At 38.6% G+C, this 15,356-nt stretch overlaps 1 protein-coding gene across 8 annotated transcripts in view; it reads left to right on the top strand.

The window, feature by feature from the left end:
* GOLIM4 (golgi integral membrane protein 4) overlaps positions 1-15,356 on the top strand; it is an 86,750-nt gene that overhangs the window by 54,773 nt on the left and 16,621 nt on the right. For 3 of the 8 annotated variants that reach the window (XM_008970931.5, XM_034957699.3, XM_055110661.2), the window contains exons 7-12: positions 142-225; positions 4,004-4,162; positions 7,821-8,153; positions 10,624-10,880; positions 11,353-11,435; positions 12,809-12,918. In XM_008970931.5, the coding sequence (XP_008969179.3) occupies positions 142-225; positions 4,004-4,162; positions 7,821-8,153; positions 10,624-10,880; positions 11,353-11,435; positions 12,809-12,918 (1,026 nt within the window). The remainder of the gene's footprint in view (positions 1-141; positions 226-4,003; positions 4,163-7,820; positions 8,154-10,623; positions 10,881-11,352; positions 11,436-12,808; positions 12,919-15,356) is intronic. The other 5 variants (XM_003817687.6, XM_055110659.2, XM_055110660.2 and 2 more) reach the window with 3 other exon arrangements.

Here is a 15,356-nt window from a genome sequence, read left to right as displayed (position 1 = left end):
GATGATTTTTAAACTTAACACATGCTGCTACAACAACAAATAAACAAGCAAGTAACGTTTGGGTAGCCATATCACGATCAGCCAAAGAAGAATTTGTCGTAGAATGTTAAAGCTCAACATGTAAAATTCTTTTTTGTGTAGCAACAGCATAAGAATTTACTCTCCGAGCATGAACAACTTGTAGTGACTTTGGAAGACCACAAGAGTGCACTAGCTGCTGCACAGGTTAGAAGGGTAGCAGCCTCTGTGGGTTCTTTTACAAGTCTGCTTAACGTTTCTCAATTCCTTTATGCATGTAGTCTCTTACAAGCCAATCTTCAGTGAGTTCCTTAGGACAGAGCTATCCTAATCCTGAGGATCATGCATGCTTTCAAAATTCAATCAATAAGATATTAAACTTTTGATTATTTTTTGCACTGGTTGTGCGGTACATAAATGATCATTTCTTTCCACTCTGGTCCCTACATGCAGTAGTCTAATACTTGTTTAAATCACAGAAATGATCTCACATATATGGTCTTTTGCAACTATCTGATCTGTGTTGACTCTTGGTGTAGTATCTGTAGGATTTTATGCTGCTAGCTACCTAAAACTATTGTCAGACTTTTTCTTCTGTGCCTGCCTTGCTCCCAGAATTCCAGCCTACACACCCTCCTTTTGGAACGAGGCTTATGTGTTGTTGGTCAAATTACAGAAAAGTAGAAGAGTCAACAGAGAAGGAAAAACAAGAGTCATAAGCTCCATTTGTTCAAACCTAGAACAGCTCCTGGCTCAAGGCAGGCCCTCAGTATATATTTACTGAATGAACAGGGGAACAAATACAAGTGTTGGAGAGCTTATTAAAGCGATTTCATGCTAAGTGTTATGCAGATTTCTAGTAGAAGGGAGGAAACAGGAATGGCTAGTTTAGTTGCTGTTGTAAACTAGATCTTCACTATTATTCTTACTGGAGGAATTATGATAAAAGAGCAAAGGTAAACTATCTATGCTTATCAGGAAACCCATGTTGGTTTTCTTTTCTTTATAAAATTATTAAAAGGTGTAATTTTCTGTCCCTGACCCATCTCAGAGGCTGTAGCATCTGTGTTTGTGAGATTCCTTTTCTAAACAGTCATGATTAGGTGTCTCCTCCTAAGCTGTAGCTGTGTAGTGATTTTTTACATGTGTATAAATGAAATTGACGTCAGGGATCATTTCATTTCACATCTTCTTTATAAAAATTTTTGTCAAGTATTATTTTATATGAGGCTGTTCTTCATACTATAAATGTGACAAACTGATTTGAGTGCTCTGTGTGCTGTAACGGCCATAAATGTAAGACTGAGCAACAATTTGAAAATCCATAGAAAGATAAGTAAAATCATTTATTTGATGACCAAAACCAAATTCTGGAGTAGCACTCTGACAGTATTACTCACAGGGTTTTATAATAGAAAAAAAAATTTTGGCCAGGCACTGTGGCTCATGCCTGTAATCCCAGCACTTTGGGAGGCCGAGGCAGGTGGATCACCTGAGGTCAGGAGTTTGAGACCAGCCTGGCCAACATGGTGAAACCCCTTCTCTACTAAAAATACAAAAATTAGCCAGGCCTGGTGGTGTGCACCTGTAATCCCAGCTACCCAGGAGGCTGAGGCAGGAGAGTCGCTGGAACCCAGCGGGGCAGAGGCTGCAGTGAGCCGAGATTGTACCACTGCACTCCAGCCTGGGTGACAGAGCAAGACTCCATCTCAAAAAAAAAAAAATTTTTTTTTTCTTAACTTAACGTATAGTTATAATTTTCTGTTTATTGAAATATCTTTTTTGGGGAGGATGCTCAAGGTTTGTCCTGCCTTAAAAAAAAGTGTCAGAACTAGGTGAAATCCTTAATTAGAGCCATATGTGGCTCTAACTTTGGGCTGCTATAACAAAACACCTTAGACTGGGTGTCTTATAAACTATGGAAATGTATTTCTCACAGTTCTGGAGACTGGAAGTCCTAGATCAGGGTGCCAGCATGGTCAGATTCTGGTGAGGGCCCTCTTCTTCCAGGTTGCAGACTGTTGAATTCTCCTTGTATCTTCACGTAGCAGAAAGAGACCAAGAAAGCTCTCCTGGATCCCTTTACAAGGGCACTAATCCCATTCTGGAGGGCTTCACCCTTATGACCTAATTACCTCCCAAAGGCCCTGCCTCCTGATCCATCACACTGGAGGTTAGGATTTTAACATATGAATTTTGAGAGGACACAAACATTCAGTCTGTAATACTGTATTAAGACTTTCCCCAAATCTCCTTTTAAAAAAAATGCTGTTTCAGGCACCTGCATTTCTCATGTAAATCATGTAAGTCAAGGAGATTCTGCCTTGACAACCTGATTTTTAAATGTAGTTGAGTATTTTATTTAATCCTCACAACCTTGTGAGTTATATAATATTGTACCCTTTTATAACTAAATAAACTGAGATGAAAAGGGAAGCAAAGTAGCTGGCCCAAAATCAATGACCAGAACCAAGGTTGAAGCTCAGGTTATCCTGACTTTGAAATCACGCTTAACTCTTAAGTGATATTTTTTGAGACTTCCTGCATCACAGGTACCTGGGCCTTGCGCTAGACCTGTTGAATTATAATTTCAAGAGTAGGGGACCAGGAGCCTACATTTTTAATATGGTCCCTAATTGTGCAACACACAATTACTGCCTTCAAAGATTATGTATCTAGGAGAAAGAAGGAGTAGAATTGAGTTTTGTGTATTGCTCCATATTTATCTTAAAATATTAAAAGCATTGCTATGTGTATGTCATTTATTTTTTACCTCCAAAGTTGGTTTGCAAATATTTAGATTTCTCAGATAAAGGCCATTGCTAGTCATATGGTGCACCTTTGTACAAAATTATTAAAAGGCAGTGCCCTGGGAATTATTTAGCAAGCAAACTTCATTACCCTAGTGTACATTAGAAAGAAGCAAAAAAAGCACCTCACTCTTGGGGTGGAAGAGCAGTGTGCCATGGTGCATAGCTATGGGTGGGTTCTGGCTTCACTCACCTGCTGCGCCCCACACACTGCGGAGCTGGCCCTGTCTGGGAAGCTTGTTGAGAAAAAGACTTCTGTGTTCTCTGCATGTGTTTATATGTCTGTTTACACACACAACATTTCTGTTTTCAGGATAACAGTGTTGGTGTATAGAGAATGAGCAAAGTATACACAATGTCTCTTGATTTTGTTAATTAAAGTAATTGATTTTTTTCTAATTTTCTAGCTCCTTGTATTAAAAATATTACACAGACATCCACACATCCCACCCCATGTACACACAGGTGCAGCTGTATGAGCAGATTCTAGTCCTGTACCTGTGTTAGTACCTTTGTCACTTTAGAAGAAAAGATCATTCACAATCAAGGATAAAAAATCCAGTCTATATCACAGCTGTGCCACTGTTTTCCAGAAACCACAGAGCACAGGAAACATTCTAGCCAATAAGGGATTCTATTTGAGCACAAATTAACTGAGGGGGAAAATGGTAGCCTGAGTAATTTATATGTGTGTGTGTTTGTGTGTGTGTGTGTGTGTATGTGTATTTAAAATTTATTTTAAACCTATGACTCCTTTCTACTGAAAGATTTTATTCAGATCATATTGGTAAAAGGTATTTGCACTTGTATTTTTATAATTATATGAGTTTTTAATGGATTTTTTAATATGATAAAACATCACAGAATGGTCTTTTAATAGTGATATTTATATTAGTAAGTTATTTACAAAAGTTCTGACTTCAATGTAGTATGGGAAACTAACATCTGTCTTAGACATTTTTTCTGTTTCCTTCAGCTCTGTTTCTAATTTGCATGTGCTCAAAAATGATTAAGCATGCCCAAGTAAGAATAGTGAATGCATGGAAACAATCTGTATATTTTTCTAACTTGTATTTAGGTACAATATTTTTGTCTAGTTTTACAGTGTACCCAAATGCCCATCTATGAATGGGCATTCATAGATTCCCTCCTCAAATTGTGCAATTTATACGCAGACTCAAGTTGCAGAATATAAACAACTGAAAGATACTCTGAATAGGATTCCAAGCCTTCGAAAACCTGATCCAGCAGAACAGCAAAATGTGACCCAGGTGGCACATTCTCCACAAGGTTACAGCACAGCAAGGGAGAAGCCAACCCGAGAGGTGCAGGAGGTAAGAGGCGTGAACTGGTAATCTATGGTTAGGTCACTTTCTCTGTCAAGCTGCCAAGAGGGGACCTGCTTTTAATATTGCCAACTTTTCTCAGAGAGCAGTAGTTCTCAAATTTTAGTATATCAGAATTGCCAGTAGGGCTTGATAAAACACAGATTACTGGGTCCCAGGCCCAGAGTTTCTGATTTAGTTAATTTGGAGTGAGGCCTAAAGATTTGCATTTCTAACTGATTTAGCTGGTCTGAGTAGCAAACGTTGAGAACTGCTGCTAGTATTTTCTTTCTTTTTTTCTCTGAGACGGAGTCATGCTACGTCGTCCAGGCTGGAGTGCAGTGGCACAATCTTGGCTCACTGCAACCTCCGCCTCCCGGGTTCAAGCAATTCTCCCTGCCTCAGCCTCCCGAGTAGCTGGGATTATAGGCGCCCGCCACCACGCCTGGCTAATTTTTGTATTTTCAGTAGAGACAGGGTTTCGCTATGTTGGCCAGGCTGGTCTTGAACTCCTGACTTCAGGTGATCCACCCGCCTTGGCTCCCCAAAGTGCTGGGATTATAGGCGTGAGCCACCACACCCGGCCGCTGCTAGTATGTCTGAGAAAGACTTTAATGGCTTTGTCTTTATTCATGTAGGTTTATTTGTCTTCAAGGAGCTGTAGTATCTGAGTTTTTCAAGGTTGGGGATTTTGGGGGGGTTAGGGTGAGAAGGTTAAATGATCATGAGGATTTTATGTGACAGTCAACCCACTCAAATATTAAAGTTAATAATATATTTGAACTTGGAGCAGTGCTAGGTCTACACAGAGCATGTCAAAATTTGAATTAAATGACCTGTTTGACACTCCTACGGGTATGAGTGCTAGTCAAATAATACACCTTTTTATATTCTTGTTCTTTATAAAAATTAAGCCTTACTAAAGAATATCTCATAAGTGAGACATCAGAAGTAGTTACCATTACCATTAATTTCTACAAAGGTTGTTTTTTTTTTTTTCCAATCATCTGTAATAAAAAAATAGGCAATATGGTTATCTTTCTGACAAAGTGGTTGTTTTAAACTTTTAAGTTCAGGGGTACATGAGCAAGTTTGTTACATAGGTAAACTGTGTCATGGGAGTTTGTTGTAAAGATTATCTTATCACCCAGCTATTTAGCCTAGTACCCATTAGCTATATTCCTGCTCCTCTCCCTCCACCCTCTGATAGGCCGTACAGTGTGTTGTTCCCCTCTATGTGCTTATGTGTCTCATCATTTAGCTCCCACTTATAAGTGAGAACATGTAGTATTTGACTTTCTGTTCCTGTGTTGGTTTGCTACAGATGATGGCCCCCAGCTCCATCCATGCCCCTGCAAAGGACATGATCTTGTTCTTTTTTTATGACTGCATAGTATTCCATGGTGTTTATGTATCACGTTTTTCTTTATCAAAGTCTATAATTGGTGGGCATTTAGGTTGATTCCATGTCTTTTCTATTGTGAATAGTGTTGCAGTGAATGTGTCTTTATAATGGAATGATTTCTATTCCTCTGGGCATATACCCAGTAATGGGATTTTGCTGAGTCAAATGGTATTTATATCTTTAGGTCTTGGAGCAGTCTCCACACTGTCTTTCATGATGGTTGAACTAATCTGCACTCCCACCAACAGTGTATAACCATTCCTTTTTCTTCACAACCTCGCCAGAATCTGTTATTTTTGACTTTTTAATAATAGCTCTTCTGACTGGTGTGAGATAATATCTCATTGTGGTTTTGATTTGCATTTCTCTAATGATCAGTGATGCTGAGTTGTTTTTTTTTTTTTTTGTATGATTGTTGGCCACATATATGTTTGTGTTAGTCCGTTTTCATGCTGCTCATAAAGACATACCCTAGACTGGGTAATTTAAAAAAGAAAGAAGTTTAATTGGACTTACAATTCCACATGGCTGGGGAAGCCTCACAATCATGGTGGAAGGCCAGGAGGAGCAAGTCCCATCTTCCATGGATGGCAGCAGGCAGAGAGAGAGAGCTTGTGCAGGGTAACTCCTCTTTTTAAAATGATCAGATCTTGTGAAACTTGTTCACTATTGTGAGAGCAGCACGGGAAAGACTTGACCCCATGATTGAGTTACCTGTAACCGGGTTCTTCCCACAACACGTGGGAATTCAAGATGAGATTTCGGTGGGGACACAGCCAAACCATATCAGTGTCTTCTTTTGATGTGTCTGTTCATGTCCTTTGCTCACAAAGTGGTTTTTAACATTAAAGAGAAGACTCAGAAAACTTTCCTCCAAGTTATGGGAATAATTAAGTTGATATGAGTAGACTTCATATATGAGCCTCTTCACTCTGTTCAGGGTATTCCTTCAACAGACAGGTTCAGTATCCTCATGGACTCTTATTCTTTCTCAGGCTCTTATGTTAATAACTAAAGAGAGCATGACCAGATCACTGGCCTGGCAGTTGGTTCTATTTTCTGCCCTTGTCAGACTGCCAGTTTACTGGATTAATCTTCCAGTGACTCAGATCTTCAGTTTTTCTATCTCTGAGGTGGAGATAGGAGTTATCTGCACTAACCTTCCTCGCTAGGATATTGTGAAGATAAATGACAAGTGTTTGAAAGTACTTAGAGCTCTTTAGAGAAATATTTTTCTGTAAAGCCAGGGCAGTATTATGTCAAACTTGCCAGATATGTGAGGATGTCGGTGGAATGTGCAACTCCAGTTGTCCTCAAATGTCTGAGAAAGGACTTTTCTCCCCAGTTTATTAATACAGTCCAATTTCTCAGATTTGATAATTATATCTCTGCTAATTTAAGAATAGGATTTCACATTTATTTCAGTTTTGGGAGAGCAGTCTGACCAAAGAAGATTTTTTTTTTTCTGAAGGTTAAAGAGAAAAAAAGGGTGACGTTTGTTTCTGTTGATATACTATATTCTCTTTCTTCCTCACTTTCTAGGTAGTGCAGATCATATAGAGATCGCTGAAACTTATAGGGAGAACTGATTTGAGTCAACTAATTTTAGAGGAGAGATATTCTGAAAAAGACATTTCTTCTTTTTCTGCTCAGGGTTTTCAATATTAGCAATAAAAAATGTTTACAAAAGAGCCCTGCTGGTTTACAAATAATTACTACTTTAATACATTAAAAATATTTTATTGTATCTTGTTTAACAGGCACTGTGTTGAACTAACATGGATGTTCATTAGTAATGGCATTCTTTTTTAAATTAGTAAACCAAACTAGTAAAAACTAAACCCAACTCCTCAATTTTATCTCATCCTTCTCTTTTCAAATAATTACTGAAAACAAAATTTACATTGAAGAAAATTATGTAAACATTTCATCACTTGAAGTTTGAGGTTTTGTTCCTTTTTATTCTAAGGGAAAATAGGAATTAGAGTACTTCTGAGATATTGGTTACTTGGAGGTTTTATTTTCCAGGTTATTTACTGTATTCTTCACAGATGAAGTTTTGCTTATATTATCTCTATTTTATAAGTGAGATTACACAGTAAGAAACTTAAGTGACTCCATTGCAGCCATAAAGCCAGGACTGTATATATTTCTAGACACCTTCTTCTGTTGTAGCCCCATGCCCCATAGACATGGAAATCAAGAAATTACATTACTTTTGAAATTGGAAGAGTGTCATTCCCAGTGATATGCTTGGCCTAGGTGTCTCGAAATAGTGATGTGTGGCAGAACCATGAAGCAGTTCCTGGAAGAGCAGAAGACACAAAACTCTATGCTCCCACCCATAAGGAGGCAGAATTTCAGGCTCCCCCAGAGCCAATCCAACAAGAAGTGGAACGCAGAGAACCTGAGGAGCATCAGGTGGAAGAGGAGCACAGAAAGGCCCTGGAGGAGGAAGAAATGGAGCAGGTCGGGCAAGCAGAACATCTTGAGGAGGAACACGATCCATCACCAGAGGAGCAGGATCGGGAGTGGAAAGAGCAGCATGAGCAACGAGAAGCAGCCAACCTCCTGGAAGGGCACGCGCATGCTGAGGTATGAGGTCACCCACTTCTGGTATGGTGTACTGGGATGGAAAACCTGGCTTTATTTTTACATATTAAGGTAATATATCACAATCTCTAAAATAGAAATGTGAGTGATTCTACTAAATATAATATGCTCATATTTAAGTTTTCTCTTGTAATGTTAATAGCATAGCTATTCGCATACCTCAGAAAGATGATTGGTGATGAGAGAGCACAGCTGTTGTATGTGTGCATTCTTCTTTTTGTCAGTTGTACACGGTCAGAGATTCACTCTCACATCACCTTAATAGAGTAGAACAGGTGAGTACCTGATGGGGCACCTTCCCAGCTTGTACCCAAGTTTTGTCTTGAGCATCTTGAGGCAGAGAAAAGTCTCATTTTCTATGATCAGGCGTCCTCCTCTCCCTGTTCATTTATTGTCAGTATGTTGCCTTTTGTATTCACCTTCAAGGTGGTTATTTAATTATCAAAAATCTGATTTTACTACTTGGAGATATTCTACTAGGTGAGCATATCTAAACAGCCTCTGCTCAGGATCCCTTACTGGACACGCCACTTACACGTAAGACTTTTCCCTTTCTTAAAAAAAAAATGGTCAGGATTATTATAAATGATGCTTTAAAAGAAAACTCTACCCTTTCTTCTTTTAAACCAACAGTTAGTGCAGCTAGATGCCTTTGTTTTACTGTCTCTAAACTGATTCTCAATACTAGGTTACCTGGCCTTTACATGGGTGTGGATCACCTTCTATTTATAACTCTGAAGTTTTATTCGGCCTCAGATTTTCTGGGACTTCAAGCTGCTTGAGGCTTTAGGCTAAGCAGGTGTGAAGACCTCTGTAGTTGCCCTCTTAGGTAGTTGCAAACTTAACCTCAGAAAGCTTCTTCCAGTCTTGTGTCCTTCCCCAATAGGGGAAGTAATTCCCCACCAGCTTTACTTCCCAACCCTCTACCTCTTTCCTTAAGTGAGAATTGTGTGTGCTTTTGTTAGTTGGGGTATGGCAGGGAGGATGGGTAGTAGCTCAATGGGGTACAGACACTTTTTATTGATGCATAATATATGTATATATTTTCAGAGTATGTGCGATATTTTGAAACATTCATATAATGTATAATGATCAAATCTAGATAACCCACCACATCAAACATTTATCTCTTTTTTATTTTGGGAGCATTCAAATTCTTCTCTTCTAGCTGTTTTGAAATATAAGATAGATTATTGTTTATCGTAGTCACCCTACTGAACTACCAAACATTAGGTCTTATTCCTTCTCTCTAACTATATGTTTGTACCATTCATCAGTCTCTCTTCATCCCCCTTCCCAGCTTCTGGTAACCACCAATCCACTCTATCTTATCAATATCCCTTTTTTAAGCTCCTACATGAATGAGAATATGCAATGTATGTCTTTCTGTGCTTGAAGTTTTTCACTTAACATAATGGCCTCCAGTTCCATCCATGTCACTGCGTATGACAGGATTTCATTCTTTTTTATGACTGTGTATATGTACCACATTTTCTTTATCCATTCATCTGTTGATGGATGCTTAGGTTGATTTCATGTTTTAGCCATTGTGAGTAATGCTGCAATAAACCTGAGAGTGCAAGTATCTCTTCAATATAGCAATTCCTTTCTTTTGGATATGCGCCCAGTAATAGGATAGCTGGATCATATGGTGGTTCTATTTTTAGCTTTTTGAGGAACCTCCATACTGTTTTTCATATTGGCTATACTAATTTACATTCTCACCAACAGTGTACGAGGGTTCCCCTTTCTCCACATCCTCACTAGAGTTTGTTGTTGCCTTTTTGATAAAAGCCATTATAACTGGGGTGAGATAATATCTCAGGGAAGCAGAGTTTTAAGAATTGCTGTATCAGATTTCCCTTTAATCAGAAGGCACCATCTTCTCAGCCATTCTTAGTTTCTTTGAAAAAAAAATTGAATATCTGCTTTTCCACTATTACCTGGAATGTGGCTTTTTTTTTTTTTTTTTTTTTTTGGCTATGCTTAGCCTGGGATTGGTATGTACATTACTAGAGTTAATTAGCATCCCTCGGTCTTTAACTGTTCATGGAAAAAGCCTTAGGCATAGCATCAGGTCACAGATTGCCCAGTTAATGTGAAGTTACCAAAGTTACCAACTACTTGTTTATATCAGAGCCTTGTGAACATAAATTTTACAGTTTGAAACTGTTATCTTCTGTTGTGCCTTCTGTTCCATTTGAGAAGGGAGCATATTGAAAATCTGCCTTAATACCAGCAGTTGGAAATATCAGCTGCTAAAAAAGCCAAGGGTGATTCAGAGAAAGTTGGGAAATAGGAGTTTTTGGACTTCATGTATAATCACAGTTCACCTGACAAATAGTCGTTAATAAACCAGCTCTGCCTCCTGAGTTTGTCAGGAGAAACAAATGAAGAGAAAACCCAGAGGAGCTAACCCCTCTTGCTCTGCACCAACTCTTTTTCACCCTAGGTGTACCCTTCAGCCAAGCCAATGATCAAATTCCAATCACCCTATGAGGAACAGTTGGAACAGCAGAGACTGGCAGTGCAGCAGGCGGAGGAGGCCCAGCAGCTGCGGGAACACCAGGAAGCTTTGCACCAGCAGAGGCTGCAGGGGCACTTACTACGGCAGCAGCAACAGCAGCAGCAGCAGCTGGCAAGAGAGATGGCCCTGCAGAGGCAGGCTGAGCTTGAGGAGGGCCGGCCGCAGCACCAAGAGCAGCTCCGGTAGCCGTCCCCTTCCTCAATGAACGAAGACAGCCCCTGCTCCAGTTTTCATACGCAAATTAAAAACAGTTTTGTGCATTTGTGATTCATGAAGGGGCTCATATTGCTCAAATAGCCAAGGCAGGACAGCTACTTGAAAATTAAATACCAAATATTTAATTTTAAAAATAATATTTTTTTTCTGCTCAAAAGTGGTAGGTTAGGTCTCCAAATAGCCTTGCAGGCTTTGTGCCAACTTTATTTTATTTTATCATTAAAAGATATTTTATCTTTTTAAGATACCTTTTGAAAGTGTATCTGGAATTTTTATTATACCTAATTGCATACATAAGAGGTTTTTAAAAATTTTTCATGGCTTCTTAAAAATGTTGAGAAACATTACTTATTACTGTCTTTAAAGATAAATGACCTATGTCAAACTGTGCCTCTGAATTTTGTCCCACTGGATTTATCATGTTTGTGTCTCTTGTAGGCAGCAAGCTCATTATGATGCTATGGATAATGATATCGTTCAGGGAGCAGAGGACCAGGGAATCCAAGAAGAGGAAGGAGGTGGTGAGACTTCCTAGATGATGAATGTTTTAATAAATTACTTGATAACATTGTATATTATCAATGAGCCAATATTATATAACATCAATGAGCTGTATGCATACCTAAATGCAAAGGAGGTTTGTGAATTGTGTCTTTTTCTTAATCCTCTTAAACAGTACATGCTGGTAGTGAAAAATGCTCAAGATAATCTGTTTCCTCTCTATCATTTTCCCTGTAGTTTAAGCTTTTTATATACTAAATATTTATAATATTTCTGACAAATTATTATAGGATTATTATGCTTTGGGAAACATCTGCATTTTCTCCTTACCTTGGAAGTCCTCACATCATTGCCTTAAAACGTTTTCAAATTAAGTCAATAGTAGCTTTCATTTATGATAAGCACTTAATATGTAATTTATCAAATATTGCTTACTGTTATAATAGAACCAGAATGTAACTTACTGTCTCTCTGGCACCACTAACACTTAGATGTGTATCTTTTTCTAAAAAGTCAAAAAGAAAGTGATTACATAGAACCTCCCTCAATAGCCCGTTGTGATATCTTACAGCTCTTACAGTCAAGAAATTGTTTTCCTTATGTCCCCCATGTGGCACTTTAAGCTTTTTTGTTCTCATATCAGTAAGACTAGAGAATGGCTTGTCCTCTTCTCTATGTAGTAAACCCCTTTGTGCACCTGAAGGCTGATGGTAAGTTACCCCGTATCATTATTTTCTCTAGGCTTAGTACACTCCATATACTTAAACTTTCCTCTTCTATCTTACTTGTTTTAAAAAGTGATTTGTTCTTCTCTTTTTGTGCTCATACAATTCTCTTTAAATATTTTTTCAAAAAGCAGCAAGTAAATGTCTGAGTATGAATGTGTGCTGTTTCTGGGCTGTGGCGGTCGTCATCATTACTGTGATGACATCAGAAAACATGTGATGGGCTATATTTGTTTCTGAGCTCCACAGATGGGGCAGTTCTTCCTTGCATTTCCTGAAACTATCAATTTCTTCTTTTGGAGCCCAGCTACTTCCTCTGATATTATCAAACATTAGTTGATTTCTTCAACAGTGTCCAATCAACTGGGCTTTCTTTTATTGAGAGAGTTTTGATTGTTGTTGTTTTCTTGCATACGGGGGAAAAATTACAGCTCCTGTGAAAAATATTTATTTTAGAAGAAAAGTGTCTGACCCATATCATCTCTGTAGACACAGAGTCTGTGAAGAGAACATAACTTTATTCAGAAAAGCCAGGACATAGGCCTTATGTTAACAGAGGTGGAGGTATTGTAGTCTGTAGAAAAGTCCACTGGTGGCTTTTCTTTGAGTTGAAAGGGAAATCCTGTTTGATTCATTTTGGGCTGATTTTAGTTCCTTTGATTTGCTAGCCTATGAAAGAGAAAACCAGCACCAAGATGAAGCAGAAGGAGATCCAGGTAATAGACATGAGCCTCGTGAACAAGGACCCCGAGAAGCCGACCCAGAATCTGAGGCAGATGTAAGTATCTTCTCTTCTGCCCCTGACACATGTAAACTCATAAGGTGGGAAAGAGAGTTGAAAACTTGCCTGACGCCAGCCTTCAGCCCCAGATATTTCTGTTATATCCTCAGCCCAGAAGGAAAATGGCTTGCATAATTATATATGGGCAGTGTTTTTAACTGTAAACCATGGTGTACATGTATGTGATGAGCTGGTTTAAAAGTTGCTCTGGGGAAAAAAAAAAACAAAACAAAACCAGGATTTTTTTTTTCTGATGACTTTTAGATTAATAAAACTAAAACCTAGAAAAGCAAAACTGAGAGACATTGAAATATGTAGTAACTCTGAAAGCTAGGAGGAATAAAAGGCAAGTGTGGAAGTTGGAGATGGGACCAGAGAAAGGAAACTAACCCTTCCTGAGCATGTTGAGCAGTCTGCTAGAGTGTTAGGTATTTGTGTGACTCTCTGTAATCTCTTAGCAGTCTAGTGACCATTTTAATAAATACATGGATAAGGATATGTGGTCTGAGACATGAAGAGTTGTTCAGGTATGCAATGGTACAGAAAATTTATAATATAAGTAGGTAGACATCTAATAACCAGCATTGTTGTTTGTGTTTACCAAAAAAGACTGAGACCTCCAGTTCAGCTGGGTGGGCTAGATCCTTGGCCCTGCCTACAAGTGAAGCAAGCAAATGTTTAGTGAGCCTGTTCCTGTGTGTATGCGTAGATGACTTTTAAGCTTATTTTAGCTGCCCTGTCATCTCTTGCTAATAGATCAACTACCATGTTTATAACAGTCAGTCTGCTATATCACATGAGCCCTGATTAAAAGGAGGACCCATGTCCTTGCTAATCATCAAGAAAGTCATCCTGCTAGCTACTTAAAGCCCTTTTGCTGGAAACAGCTTTTCCACTTAACTTGCACTGAGATGTGGCAGAACACCTTTCTCTGGCATTCCTTGCATCAAGATTTCTGAAAATATGCTCCAGGGAACCTAGTCCTGAAATATTTTCAGGAAAAGGCAAATACTTGAGAGCAGAACCATATGAGAGAGCAAGAGACTATCCAGGAGAGAGCAAGAAAGCAAGTGTACAAAGGCCTGCAAATGTGCATGGGGTGGGAGGAAGGGCATTTCAGTCACTTGTTTGGGAACTGCTGTAGGCTTTGATTTCTTGACTATATGATCCTTTACTTTCCTGTCATCTGTTTGTTTGTTTTGGGGAACATGCTGGGAAACATTGGCCTCTGTACCATTCTTCCTTTTAATTAGAAGTGGTTAATCCCACTTTTTCCTCTCTTTTTCTGTTTTATTTGAACGTAACAACTGTGCCTGCTAATTCATACCTGTTACTTGGTCGGAGTTGAGCTAGTCAATTTTATGAACGTTTGCAAAAGATATTTGGTACTTTTTTCTGAAAAGAATATGTTACATTTTTCCTGTAATTCCATACAAATTTTTGATAGTGCACTAAAGAAAATCCATATGACAAGAGATTGTGGAGTAATTAGAGTTTAGTGTGAAGGTGGTAATTTGGTAGTCTCTACGTTCCCAAGAATAGTGTCATTTGCACTGGAGTAACATTCGTGGCCAGGGATGTGCAGATAATAGATCAGCTGAGATGGCAGTGAACTCTCAAACATGTTCAAGACTCCTAAGTGAATTGAAGTAGAATCTTGTCTGGAAAATACTGATAGAGACCAAATCCTACTCTGTGGCTTTACTGTCTCTTAGAAGCATTTACAGCTTAGTAAGTGTCCTATTGATGACCTGGGAGTGATTGGGGAAGCTCATGACAAGCATCACTGTTCCTCTCCATCTCAGGCTCTAAAATCTAAATCTTTATTAGGATGTGTATTATTTGGAAGGTGCTTTGGGAGCTTAAGTGGAAAATTGAAATAATTCTAAAGTTGATAATATGAAGGGCCTTTGTTGAGCACAGTAATTTGGGAGATGAGTTGGGAGGACATTTTTCATAATATATTGCCCTATTGGGCAGTTGGGTAGCTCAGCCCTTTTTAACTCCCATCCCTCGCCAGTTCAGCATCTCTCTGTTTCATGGGAATGATTGTTAATAAAGAAATTGGATCCATACTAGAAAATGACCATTTCCTTTTGAATTAGCCTTTTTCTTGTCTCCTTTTCATATCCTTTTTATGGGTCCTTTCTGGTATGGGCCTTCTTTCCCATCAACAACTTTTCACCTGCTGACATGTTAAAAATTGCTTGCACAGGGAAGTTACTATAAAAATCAACATAGCGAAAAGAGTTAATTGCTCATCTAAATCCCCCACCTAAATTAGTATTTTTTTTTCCTCACTTGGTCCTCTGACTTTTATTAATTATTTTCTTGTTTATTCAGTTCTGTTCACATTACTTGTGTCAGTAGAGTTTTGAGAACTATTTTGAAATCACTTGCAGGAAAGAAGTGCTATTTGAACGTCATTCTGATTC

Source organism: Pan paniscus, chromosome 2 (assembly GCF_029289425.2).
Source record: "Pan paniscus chromosome 2, NHGRI_mPanPan1-v2.0_pri, whole genome shotgun sequence".
Taxonomy (NCBI): Eukaryota; Metazoa; Chordata; class Mammalia; order Primates; family Hominidae; genus Pan; species Pan paniscus.
Note: the sequence above shows the minus strand (reverse complement) of the source record. Positions and strands in the feature narration are given on the sequence as shown.